General features: G+C 41.9%; 1 protein-coding gene across 1 annotated transcript; it reads left to right on the forward strand.

The window, feature by feature from the left end:
• The first annotated feature begins 5,994 nt into the window (after positions 1 to 5,994).
• LOC134496827 (C-C motif chemokine 5-like) lies at positions 5,995 to 8,797 on the forward strand. The gene is made up of 3 exons (XM_063302575.1): positions 5,995 to 6,289; positions 7,501 to 7,603; positions 8,417 to 8,797. Exons 1-3 carry the CDS (start codon positions 6,214 to 6,216, stop codon positions 8,502 to 8,504), a joined length of 267 nt encoding a protein of 88 aa, XP_063158645.1. The 5' UTR covers positions 5,995 to 6,213; the 3' UTR covers positions 8,505 to 8,797.
• The last annotated feature ends 4,745 nt before the right edge of the window (positions 8,798 to 13,542 follow it).

Below are 13,542 nucleotides of genomic sequence, written 5' to 3' on the forward strand. Positions count from 1 at the left end.
TCCTTCCTCCTCCTCTTTTCCCCACAACGACAACCCTGTGAGCTGAGTTGGGCTGAGAGTGAGCGACTGGCCCAAAGTCACCCAGCTGGCTTTCATGCCTAAGGCGGAACTAGAACTCACACTCTCCTGGATTCTAGCCTGGTGCCTTAACCACTACACCAAACGGGCTCTCAAATAAGTTGTGCCAAACTAAACTTATCTCCATCTTTGACAGGGTTAATAATGAAGTAGATCAGGGGAAACCTTTGAGCTCATACCCATGCTCAGTTGGATTCACTTTTTGTCTTCCTAATGGTGCTGTAGGTACCTGTTCTGCCACTTCATCTTCTGGAGGTCCTCAACAAACCAATTAACCATCCAGAACTGACCTTTTATCAAGTACCCAGGTCACCTCTTGTTGCCAGTGGCCAACCAGGTGCTCAACAGAACTGCCCAGAAGTTTACTGGGAAACGCCCCAAGCACTCACTGGAAACTGTCCAGGTCCATAAGACCCCTGGGGAGGACCATCTTAATTGGCCTGTTTGCTTTACAGAGTTCTGGGTGCCCATCAATCTCAAGTGAACCAAAAAATGATGTGAATGTGGCAACAGGCAGATGGAAATGCCCTCTACATCCAGATTACTATACATTGCACTGAGACAAAAGCAAGGTCTAACATGTGGCTCTCTAAAAGTGTTGGGCCTGAGATTAGTTGGTATAAGCACATGGTTACCATGGAGGGCAAGAACTCCTCTGCCCACACTGTTCCCACAAGCATGGAAAATGAAGTTGCCCAACTGCAAAAGGCAAGGGGTCTGTAACACCAGCCTTAAGTGCAGAGAGAGCAACTCAGGATGGGATGCCCAGCTGCCAGGCCACCAGCAGGATGCCCATCTTTCCCCTATAGATTGCTTTGCCAAGATTGCTTATGCATAGAAAGGTGACATTTATTTCTGAATGTCTGTTAAGGCTGTAGGTCTGTTTGGCCCAGTTGGTCAAGAGTGGAGGCCTCTGGCTCATTGCCTTGCCCTTTCCTCAGACAAGAGAGGAAGACTAGAAGGTCCTTTTCTGGCTTCCTCTTGCAACTCTGACTCTTGAAATCCTGAACACTTGATAGTTTCCCTTGCTATCTGACTCATATTCCCCATGACCCAAAAGTTGCTTGCCCCAAATGCTCTCTTTTTAACTGGAGGGTGGGGATCAGGAAGCCCCATTCAACAGCTAAAACTCTACATTCTAAACAGATGAAGCAATGCAAAAAAAATAATTAAGCAAACCTTTAATAAAAGATTAGAATTTGCTTTTTTCCTTCTCCTTCTTTTCCCACTAGATTGAGTTGGTGCAAAATAGATATCACTAGTCTCAAAGATCTCTCAGTAGAAGGAGAGATGGTTGATCTGCTGACTCTATACAAGCTGGCATGGCCTTTCTTTCTACCAGTGAGAACCACACTGAACTAAAATTCATGTCAAGAGAAATTTTCTGCACCTTTCATATTGCAAACACATTACTATTAAACTTTGACCCATCTTTTTTCTGCTGGAGTAATTGTCAGGAGGAGTCCAAAATGCCAATCGTGCCCTCTGAAAAGCAAACTCCTGCTCTAGCAAAAGTTTCAGTGCCCTCTGAGGTTTAACCTGTTTTATATTATTTCTGCATTGGCAATTTTTTTCTTCTACAACCAGAAAAGTGTTTCAAGTACCTATTAATGAGTATTATTGACATTTATTTTCATGATTTGTATACCATATATTAATAACAAGTCTGCATAAATTTTTCTTTTGGATAATTACTCATTTAAGGAAGAGACTGAGTGACATCAACTGTCTAATTTTCTAAGTCATAAAACTTACTATGTAGAGTAAAAACAGTGATGTGTTCACATATTAGGTCAAGGAATAATGTGGTCTGTTTGGTTTTGGCTTAGCCCGTTATGTGAATCTAGCCATTGTGGTTGCTTAATTGTGGTTTATAGTTTAGTGGTTTATTTAGATTACTATGTTTTGTTCAACAAACTGTGCCTTCATGGATGTGTTCATAAATGGGCTGTGAGAATAACCTTGAGAGACAGGAGGAAGAGCTGCAGCCTAGACAATGGTCAGGTGAAAGATATCTCAGCCCACAGAAGGAATGAGGGTGTCAGCCTTCCCAGATGGACCAGACAGGAATCACAACCAGATTAGCTAATTCTACTTTATTAACAGATTATATAAAAATATAAAAATTATTAAGATTCTATATAACAGAATCATACCAGTCTGAAAGTACAATTTGCCTGCCATCCCCTTTACAGCCCAAGAAACTAGGGAGGGTCCCTTCTGGGCCTCTTGCCCTGCCCACTATCTAGCTGTGGGCTATGCTATCTCTTACCTGACCGTTCCCTTGGCAGTATCTCTTCCCCTCCTCTCCCAAGGTCATTCCCACACACCATTACCGGGGGCATGGGAAGTGCCTCAGAAGGGACCCTCCCTAGTTCTCTGGAAAGTAAAGGCAAGGGAGGTGTTGGGACTGGACCAAGAACAACACTGAGTCAGTGTGTTTTGCACTCTAGTTCTTTATTGTTCTCACCGTATAGACAGAATCTTGCCAGACTAATGCTATCCTAACTAACCTATGGGGGAATAACCTGGGAGAGTCTAGGGCAGGGGTACCCTGACTCTTTGGTCCCCTACTAAGACTCTCCAGACTGCGAGCCCTCTTATCGGCTTGAAATGCATTCCCTCTTCCTGGGAATCAGCGGCAGCACAGAATTCCACCATATCTCCCCCTCCTTCAAGAACACATTCCATCACAGGAAGGGAGAAGTGCTTTCAGACTTGCAAGATTCTGTTACTGTAACCTTTCAATCCTGTAAAGGTAGTGTTAACACTCATGGTTTTGGTTTCTTGTCTGGACTGCCTCAAAGGGCTGACAGTTCATGAAGTCACCTGGAGCTGAGCTCAACATAAAGGGGATCTTTTTTTGTTACCAAACCCAAAGGTTCTGTGGAGGTGATTGCCACTGTTCTTTTGCACTTTTTCCTGATGTGTTGCAGAAGGAAGTATTTTTAGATCTCTTGAAAGGTTTTGTTCTCCAGTGAAATGGTCTCTCTTAGGGTGTACTAGGATCCATCATCCTGTTTCCCAACAGAGAAAACTGTTTCAGTTGCAAAGCATAGCCATATATTCTCTACAAAAATAATGTGTTTGTAGTAGAAATAAAAATTGGAACTTGAGAACAATATGTCAACTCTAACTGAATATCTGTTTCATCTGATTCTGAAAACAGCTTGAAATGGGTCCAGCACATGTGTGTGGCATTTATTTTTTGACAAGCAAGCTAGCAATTTGTTAACTGCAAGAATGAGAAACATGATTTCCTGTTTTATAAATTCATGTCATTTTCCTATAAGCAGGTTTCAGTTAAGGCATACAAGTTGTTTTTCTGTATAAATCCAAAATGACTTAAAATTGTATGCATTTTTGTTCACATTTCTCCATATATAGACACATTCATGTTTGCAGCTTTGCCTTTAGGATGCTGTTTTTGCTAGCAATTTTCCTAAATACACCAAATAGAAACAAGAGAAACTACCACTTAAACACCATTATTAGATTCAGAGCAACCAAAATGTAGCTAGTAACTGAACCACCATCAAAAGCCTCTAAGAAGAACTGGCCCTTTAAAAATGGCAGAATGTTAATTAGGAAGGGACCAGGTAAGTCTGTCTGGAGAAGGCCTCATACTAAGAGGACCTTTCTGACATTGGTCTCCTCTACTTCAATAGTCAGGAATGAGCAAAATAGTTTAAGGAATGTAAGAAAATAGAACTCTGCACAGAATTATGGTCCCAATGTTGCTTTTAGAAGACAGCATGTCTGTTAAACCTAGCTAAAATCTATAAAATGGCTAAGCTGTAAGAAATGAAACCTTGGTCCAGAAGTGGCCTCTTACCTAGCAGCAACTTACAACTACTTCTTCTTTGCATTGTCAGGGTCAACTTGCACAGGCTATCCCTTTTATCTTTTTGCCCCCAAGGATGGATGGGCCCAACATGTTCCAAGAGCCAGGGACTGTGACAACCCACCAGGCAGCTTGTTGTCCAACTGACCCAGGCCAGGCCCTGACTCAGTTCGAGGGCTTACCTTCTTACTTTTCCACCCAAGGTATCTGTTTCCACTTCCGCCCCTAAACTTCTTAAAGCAATGTTGCTGCATCTTCATGAAAGTATGGATATTGCTGCTACAATTCTCAAATGCAGATGAAGTCAAGGAGGAGGAGATTTGGGATAGACAAAAAGAAAGACTTTTTCACTTAGCACAAAACTAAACAATGGCCTTTGCTATCATAAAATGTAAAACAACCAGGCCAGCCACTTCAAAAGACTAAGACATGATGTACAAAGTTATCCAGTGTGCCTGCTAGAACGGGCATATTCAGATGCTATTGAGCTTATGCCATGCTGAGGTTTCCCAACCGCATATGGTTTGGCAGCCGGACACCAGAATTCTGAGGCCAGACAGGACATTGATTTGAACTGGCACAACTCATCATGCATTCTTCTGCTGAGTAATACACCACCGCCTTGGCTAAAGCTGTGCAAGGCTTTGCTGGAAAAACCCAGCTGACAAATAGAGAGAGACACTCCAGGAGAAGAGCTTGAGATCAAGACTCCAGATATGACCAGTTGGTATTATAGGAGAGTACTGTAGATCTTCGTACTAGGTAAGAACAAGTTGAAAGCAGCAGGGAGCAGGACAGGAGTCAGGCTGTTTTGGTGCTTGCCCCAGAGCTGTGGAACATGCTGCCCTCAGAGTTGCCTGGCCCCTTCTTCCGGGCATCCCAGAAAAAAGTGAAGATACTTCTTTTTAAGCAGGTGACTGAGACTTAATCTGATGGTGACTGGATTATTTTTCGCTACTGTTTTTACTTTGGAGGTTAGTTGGGTTGATTTAGATGGATAGCATCAACTTAACATTGATAACTTAGACTTGTTTGAACAGAGAATATAAACATGTGTATAATCAACCAACAAATAAATAACGCACTCCTGACTCAGTGAGGTTCTGTGTTCATTGTCAGCCTTACGCAGTCGTGTGGGAAAATATTGTTTTAGTATGCAGTTTAGGAACAGGTTTACATCCCAGGAGTTCAGCTGAGTTTCAAAGAAAATTGAGCATCCTTAAATAGTGGGCACATAGTTTTCATGCACCTGGAAGTCATAAAGTGGCAATATCAGAAGAATCTCCTAATTTACCCTGGTGCATGCTTGATGCAAGTATTATGATTCACCTTAGTTTCTTGTGTTCAGAAGGAATGGTTGGCAGTCTTCCAGATAGCTGTTTGTATCTGTGGCAACTGTTCAGTAAGGTAACACAATTGTTGTTCAAGCATTTGTGTTCAGAGAGCTAACCAATTTCTTGTGCCCTCGAAGTGCAAGGAACATTGTGTGTGCAGCCTCTCAGGGGTTAAGGCTGTGCTAACAGCCTCTGCTGTGAAAGGCAGAGAAGATGCTGGAACAGGATTCCAGCTCAGAAGAAACTGCTCATCTGAAGTGGACCTTTGATCAACAGTTGGGCCAAACTCAAGCCAAAGGAGAAATTTCCCTTGAGAACTCTATTTGCTTTCCACAACTGTTCCCCCATTTCTTTGCAAACCGGCTCTCAGAAATCCCCAAAGCCTTGTAGCGTACCACTTTCAGATTTTGAGGCCCCTAGCCATAGTAAGTGTATGTTCAAAAGACTATAAACAAAAATGCCACATATTCATAAACTTATTTAAAAAGTGAGAGATCTGAGTGGGACCAGTCCTTCAAGCAGCACAACTTGGTTTCCCATGTCATTGTTCTTCACCCTCTCATACCTTGCCGGAAAATGCTACTCAGCTATTCTATCATTGCTCCCGTTGTCTTTTTTTTTTTTTTTTTGCCAAGAATGTTATTCCCAGAACCCCTGATGATTGCTTGAGAACCACCCACTTTGCAAACTTAGGGGAGGGTTGCAGGCTCCCTTTCTCTGACAGCATTTGCTTCCTCTTTTGGAGCCTCCCAAGGCACTTTCCTGATTCTAGCAAATTTTGGGCTGTTATGTCATCATTTCTCAGTTATGAAGTGTGCATTCTGTTTCCAGGAAATCTCCACCCTCCCACTCAATCGGCCTATATAATGTTTGAAGTGTTTCCTTTCGGCATGGAGCTAGGAAGGTGCACAAACTACTCCAACCTACTTCTCCTCTTGCCTGAGTCCAAGAGCAAAGATGAAGAGCTCCCTGGCTGCTTTCTCCGTCTTCCTGGTTGCTGCTATGTTTTTATCCCAAGCTCAGGCTCAGTTTGGTAAGACTGCATTTTCTTCTCTTTTTCAGCATCTCAGCTGCATTCAGAGCTGTAACCCATGCCATCCTGAAATGGGTTCTAGCTTTGCTCAACCATCTCTTCTGAAAGTGCTGGTGATATAGTTAGGGACAGTCAGTGCTGCTCATGGTGTCTCCTTGGCAGGACTACACTTGAAAATGGAAGGCGTGCAGGAGAACTAAGCCCACTCCCTTGGAGTTGAATTAGAGATGAAAGGAGGCAGAGCAGGACCCTGTCCAGCCCTTCAGAAGATGTGCATTGGAGAGAATGAGCCCTTCCTTTCAGTTTTCCAAAGAGGACAGTGTGAATGGATTTGTCCTGTGATAGATTGTTTTACTCTGAAATTTTTTTTATGATTATCATAAGCCGTTAGGGGGATTGTGAGGGAATATCAATTCTATTAACACACACAATAATAAATGTTTTCCATAATCCTGTTGAACACAGTCTACTAAGTGGACAAAGGGACACTGGATTCCCTGTGTAAGAGAAATCTAAGGTTCATCTCCAGAATAAGCTTATTTTCCATTAATGCCAGGCAGAATTTTTAAGAGATATGTTAGTGCTTGGGGGTTGACATAGTCACATTATCTAGCTGCAGTAGATACATACTAGCAAGAATCCATGCTATTGCAACAAAAAGAGATGGATGGATGGATGGATGGAAGGAAGGAAGGATGGAAGGAAGGATTCTGCTTAACTTGAGACAATTCCTGAATTCTTAATTTCTGCAAAATTCACTGTTGCATTTGCCTTTGAAATTTTCACAGCTAGAAGTAAAATACAAAGTCTCCATCGCGAGCCAATTTGGTGTAGTGGTTAAGTTGGTGGATTAGAAGCTGAGAGACTGTGAGTTCCAGCCTGCCTTTAGGCATGAAAGCCAGATGGGCGACTTTGGGCCAGTCATTCTGCCTCAGCCCACCCCACCTCACAGAGTTGTTATTGCGGGGAATATAGGAGGAGGAAGCATTAGCTATGTATGCCACCTTGAGTTGTACAAAATAAAGGTGGGATATAAATCTGATAGTAATAATATGGTCCATGGTAAGGCAGGGCTGTGGAAAATCTGCCCATATTACATGAGGGGAATAGTAGGTATTCTAAACTAGCAGGTCAGAAGTTCAAGTTCAAGACTCAAAGATCAGGGAAGGGAAACCATTAAAATGACTCAAGCCTCTTTTCTTCTTTTTCAGACCCAAAACTCTGTTGTTTTGACTACATAAACAGACCTGTACCACGGAAGAATCTGAGGTCCTATGAACACTCAAATGTCAAGTGTTCCATGCCAGCTATCATGTAAGTACTAGGAATCTCCCTCCCTCTCTCCCTCCCTCCCTCTTTTAGTTTTCTTGAAGGATGTCATGGTTGGAGTAAGAATGGGGTGGGGGGGCAACTTGAGGCCCCCAGATCTTAAGTGGTCCCTGAATATGTTGAATGCAGTGCTGACTGCCCTTTAAACATCTGCTACCAAACTGAATCTGACCTTTGTGGAAAAGTGCACCAGCCATAATCATATTTACCCTGTAATCATATTCACTGTATTGAACTCATGTGAATTTAATTTAAATTTAAAATTAGTGCTCATCCTGTACCCTCTGCTTTTTGGCTAGGCATTCCAAGCCAACATATCACAATGAGGCCAGAGAGTTCTTGGCCCAAAGAAATCTGTTCATTTTTGCAACACACATTAATTATTTATAAAAATAATAAAGGTGGGATACAAATAAATAAATAAATAAATCAAGGGGTGGGGTCTTGATTGCATGGCTGCGGCAGTCATCTTGATTTAGTTGACACCCCCTCTGCAGATACCCCTATACCAAAATCTAAATTTATCTCTTTCTTGAAAGGATCTGTGTGCAGCTTTGATTCAAAGTTTTCAGACAAATCAGCCCTTTGGCTTAAATATTTAAATTTATTTGAAGATTCAGGGGACATCTGCACATGCACTCCGCTTTTATCAAATCAATTTGGAACAGGAGCCCCTTGAGGGTGACTGATGGGAGGGGCTCTGCCCCCTTGAAAGCTGAGTGTGGTGCCAGTTATAAGAAGAGAATCATTTTCTTTCCAGCTTTTGACTAAGTATGCATGCATATGTCTCTTCTGCAGATTTATCACACATAGGAACGTACGGATCTGTGCAGATCCCAGTGCACCATGGGTCCAGGATCGTATAAATTATTTATCCCCAAACTGACCACCTCCTACCTCCTCCATCTCCACCAGAAGAAGCCCCAAGAAAGAAGCCAAGGCTTTTGGATGCTCTGGATGTGAAACAAGAACACACTTGACTCTTATCCTGACCTCGCACACTCCTAACTTAAATGTTTCATTGATGGAAGATGAAATAATGTATTCTATTTAAATTATGGCCAAATATTTTATGTATTTTATATTATTATTTTCGAAAAGGAAGTTCAATTGCCTAAGGATTCTGTGAAATATTTGTTAGAGATCTTATGTGTGAATAAATCTCAAGGTGATGGAATCTGTACATGCCTCTGTCTCTTTATATCTGAAACCCCTTCCAAGGGCTCCTTCAGGCTACACAGCATGATAAGCAGTTCTTACCACACTGAAAGATGGACTAGGACTCTGTCTGGGCTCTGACTCCTCTTCCCTGGGAGTGGGGACTCTTGGACCGTCCATCTGCTCCTGAACTACCATTCATAACATCCCTTCCTGTGATGGCATGTGGGAATGACCTTGGGAGACAGGGCAAAGAGATGTGGCCAAGGAAGCAGTAAGATAAAAGGCAACTTAGCCTGCAGCAGGAAGGTGGGGGGGACACTCAGAAGTAACCTCCTTAGTTTCTTAGGCTGTAAAGGGGACAGGGGAGAGATGCTGGCTGGGGAATTCTGGGAGTTGAAGTTCAGCCATCTTAAAGTTGCTAAGGTTGAGAAACACTGCAGTAGAGGTCCTCTGCTTTCAGAGTAAGGCCTTCAGGGGCAATGTGGAAGTAGGAGTGAAGGCTCCTGGAAACCATCCACCGGGGCTGTTTCTTCTGTCCATTCACTGCACTGCCTGCCTCACATAAGACACGGCTCACTTCTAAAGCTGTTCTACTCTTGTAGTTTCTAGCACTCTTCTTATTCTTAAAACAAATGAACAAACCCAAAACTATACTGTTTACAGAGTTGCATGCAATAGTGATTCTGATGTGGGTAGATGCTGCTTCACTCTGAAGTTTTGGCAGGTTTTCCTGCATTCGTGTGGGAGAGATCATGGAACGGAAGAGCAGTCACTCATAAGCCATCAAGAGCTCGCTTATCATAAACAGCAACTTAGCCCAGGTGGCAAGAAACCTGGGAAGGAGCGTTGAAACCATTCTGAGCAACTCCACCTTAATTAACTCACTATGAGGGTGGGAAATTCCTCTTACAGTTTCCAAGCTTTGGTATTTAGCCAAGACCAGCATTAAAGACACTCTGCTGAAGCCTGGGTTGATCTTGCACAGCTGTGTGGGGCTTGGCCTTCTTCCTATCAACCCGGGTATCAACCGTGTGACATTGTAACTAATACTGGTGAGAGTTTCTGAACTCTTTATCTTGGGAGGGGTCGTAGCGTTGGGATTTCCAACATGAAAGCATGTGGTTGCCCCCCCCTTCTCCCGTCCATTGATGAGAGTTGGCCAGGAACTCTTTTCTTTTAAAATATACCATTGAACCTGCATGCAGTCATTTAAATATCATTGGGCTGATCTGTGCAAATGTGAAACAGCTTAAGCTGTGTGAAACTGGGGTCAGGTTTTATAATGCTTAAATCTGAAGTGGACCTGTCTGTGCTGTTCTGTAGACAAGGCTCACATTACTATAATTAGGATACTTTGAAACAGACCTTTTAATGGATACTGTTTGCTGTGGTTATTTTATGAGGCACCTGCTGTAATCTTTTGGTTAACAGCCTACTTTTTTCTCTCTCTTTCCTTCTTTTTCTGAGCTGTTTAGACAAAAAGACTCAGAAGCAGAAAGCTTCAGTGCTCTGTAGTGTTTTGACACCAGACATTTTGGAGGGCAGAGTCTTTGCTATCAAAGATGTTTATCTTTTTATTTTGTTTTAACAGTTATGTAAGAGTATAATCAAGAAAAAAGCAAAAAGGAAAAAGAAAGGATTTGCAAATGGAATAAAAATGTTTGAAGTTAACATTAGATTAGTACTGAACATAAAGCTAATCTTAAATCAATTTAGCAGTTTAGAACCATTATTAAAATCAAATCAATATTCAGTTATTAACAAAGGCAGTCAATATGCATTTAGATTTATAAAAGACATCCCAACTCCAGGTGCTGTCTTGTTAAAACCAAGACAGTACCCGAACAAATGATATAGAAGTGAACGGGGGGAATAATGTGCCATAACAAAGACAAACTACACAGTGAGTACAACAACAGCCTAGACCAGAACTTGGGGGAAAAGCCAAGTCGCCTAAAAGTTTGTAAGGTTCTGGGGGAACTTTATTCCGGAGAGCAGGCACCGCATCAGAGATGGCATGGTTCCCACATCCCATCAGATGACCCTGCTTACAAGAAGCTTGTCTGCTCTGTCAGATCTTACAGAGCCAGCTCTGTGTACTTTGTAGCAATACAAGGGTTAGTAATGCTTCACAGAAGAACAGCTGGCAGGAAAGAAAAGTTGGTATTTAAAATTTGTTTCATTCTGTGATGAATCATCTCTCAGAATTGTGCTTTGTAATGCCAAGTGTGAAAAAATTGCCCAGTTTGATTATTGCATTGCCAACAACTTTTTTGAATACGGTATCTATTTTGGCAGTCAGCACTAGTATACTGTAATATACCAGTTAGAAAGAATTTTGTATCAATTTTCTCGGAGTGCCGTATTTGCAGGAAATTTGATATTTATTTTCAATTGGTAGCAAAGATGATTATCATTCACCATTCTCACTCCCATCCTCCCCTCTACAGTGGAACTGTGGGGAGCTTGTATGATTGTGTATTTGTGCATGTACCTTTTGTCTTACACACACACACACACAATATTTCTGCATATATGCTAGAGCAGTGTTTCTCAACTTCGGCAACTTTAAGATGTGTGGACTTCAACTCCCAGCGTTCCCCAGCCAGCATGCTGGCTGGGGAACTCTGGGAATTGAAGTCCACACATCTTAAAGTTGTCGAGGTTGAGAAACACTGTGCTAGAGGTAGAGCATCAATTTTATTGTAAACCGCCCAGAGTCCCCCTTTTGGGGAGAGATGGGTGATAATAGAAATGTGAATAATAAATAAATAAATATTATGCTCCACATCACTGCAGATACTGATATACCTAAACTCCAGTTCCATCGTCACAGCAGCCACTCCTTGGGCTGTGAATGGGAAATGGCAAAATATCCCATGAAGAACTCCACAGTACTCTGTTGCAGAGCAAAAGGATGCTGAAGTTTTCTCAGATTATTATGAACAGATACTTAAATAGGGAATGGCTGCTTTGGAACGGTGAGGGAGTGCCATGCTGTTGTTTAGGATCTCATAGAAAAACCACATTGATCCAGTGCGGGTTGATCGATAGATGTTTTTCAACTTCTCTTTCTAGGGCTGAGGAAGGGACTGGCCCAAAGTGACCCAGCTGCTTTCCTGCCTTGGGGAGATTAGAGGCTGGACCTTCCCACTCCTAGTCCAGCATTAACTACTACACCACACTGGCTGTCATCCCATGTGTATATGGAAAAACACAATGTTAGTTACCATTTTTCCCCTCAAAGACACTTGTTCTTAAAATCACATTTGTGAGTGCTTGTGTTAAAAATGTAAACAAGAGTTAAAGTAATCAGTATTTGCTTAACCAATTTTTTAAAAAGAGCATTCAGTGGAATTTGTCCACTGAATCTGTTTCTCTTGTTTCCTCTCTGCATGACTTCTTTCCTAAAAAAAATCATTAATTTCTAGTCATGCCACAAGCTACTCAGATGACCTCACTATATGAAGTAAATAAGAAACCATGAGTGAAATGAGGTTAGGGACACAGCAGGGGAAAATATGCATAAAATAACTTTATTAAGGAGAGGCAGCCAGCCAGCATGTCATCTGGCATCTCAATCTGAGTTCGAAATGGCTAGCAGCAATCTTTGTAGTGAAAATGGATGCACCTGTTCCCAACCCTTTGAAAACAAAATGATTATGTGCCATCAAGTCAGTGCTGGCATTTAGCAACCGCATTGATAGATCTTCTTCAGCATGATCTGACCCAATGTGGTCCTTCAGGATTCCCAGTGATGCACCTAATCATAAGGCTGGAGGTTTCCTAGGCTTAAAAACTTGGAACCCTGCTTTCATGGCACAAGTTCTAGGCTGAAAACTAGGATCAGGCAGTTGAGTAGCTGTATTGGCCAGCTATAGACTTCTACAATGGATCCCCCTCCTCTTTTAATTTGACGGACAAATACAATGCTATACACATGTGAGAAGGTGTCTGGGGTGACTTCTAGTCCTGCCATAGGAACAAAGCCAGTTGGGTGACCTTGGGCCAGTCACTCACTCTCAGTCCTGGGAAGAAGGCAATGGCAAGCCACTTCCAAAAATGTTGCCAAGAAAACTGCAGGGAGCTGTCTAGGCAATTACCAGGAGTGAAGACTGACTCAAAGGTATGCGTGCGCACACATGCGCATCCACATGAAAGGTATCTCTTCCCACATAAGCTACTGTCTGACTTCCCAAACAGCCCTGTTCAGTTCAGCTTCTTGGACTGTTCATCAGGGGATGACTAATTAATAAAGGATAACACATTATTACTTTGCTTGCTTCTTAAACATATTTAAGTTGGAAAATCTAATTACCTTCTTTTGCTTAGCCTTGGGCTTGATTTTACATTCTCAGCTACTTGGCATAGAAAAGCAGCTCTGAAAAATGTTATGATACAAAAAGCCTAAAGCTCTCAGATATAGTTAGTGAAGGTAGGCACTAACCTCAACAAAAAACAAATGCTGCCTGGAAATCCAGAATGAGATTATTATATTCTATTATGTTACTCAGGAATAGGTAATTGTAACAACTGGTTTCATTCTCCCTCTTTATTCAATCACGGAATAGTTTATTTTTCCTCTATACCATTTTTACCAATATTCAAGCTTTATTGGTAACAGTAATCCCCACTCTGCTGTTCCACAAGGCAATGCTATTTTCCTTGATGCTAGAAAGAGCAGGCTAAGCCATTTGGTAGGAAATAGTTAATTTTTTGTATGTAATTTAATTATGATTTCTATCGTTTGTAATTTAAAATTA

Source organism: Candoia aspera, chromosome 1, assembly GCF_035149785.1.
Source record: "Candoia aspera isolate rCanAsp1 chromosome 1, rCanAsp1.hap2, whole genome shotgun sequence".
Taxonomy (NCBI): Eukaryota; Metazoa; Chordata; class Lepidosauria; order Squamata; family Boidae; genus Candoia; species Candoia aspera.

Excerpts from the sequence above, each read along its gene's own strand:
- LOC134496827 (XM_063302575.1), top strand. The coding sequence starts at position 6,214 with ATGAAGAGCTCCCTGGCTGCTTTCTCCGTCTTCCTGGTTGCTGCTATG. Across the intron at positions 6,290-7,500 it reads CCAAGCTCAGGCTCAGTTTG|ACCCAAAACTCTGTTGTTTT; the intron begins GTAAGACTGCAT and ends CTTCTTTTTCAG. Across the intron at positions 7,604-8,416 it reads TGTTCCATGCCAGCTATCAT|ATTTATCACACATAGGAACG; the intron begins GTAAGTACTAGG and ends TCTCTTCTGCAG.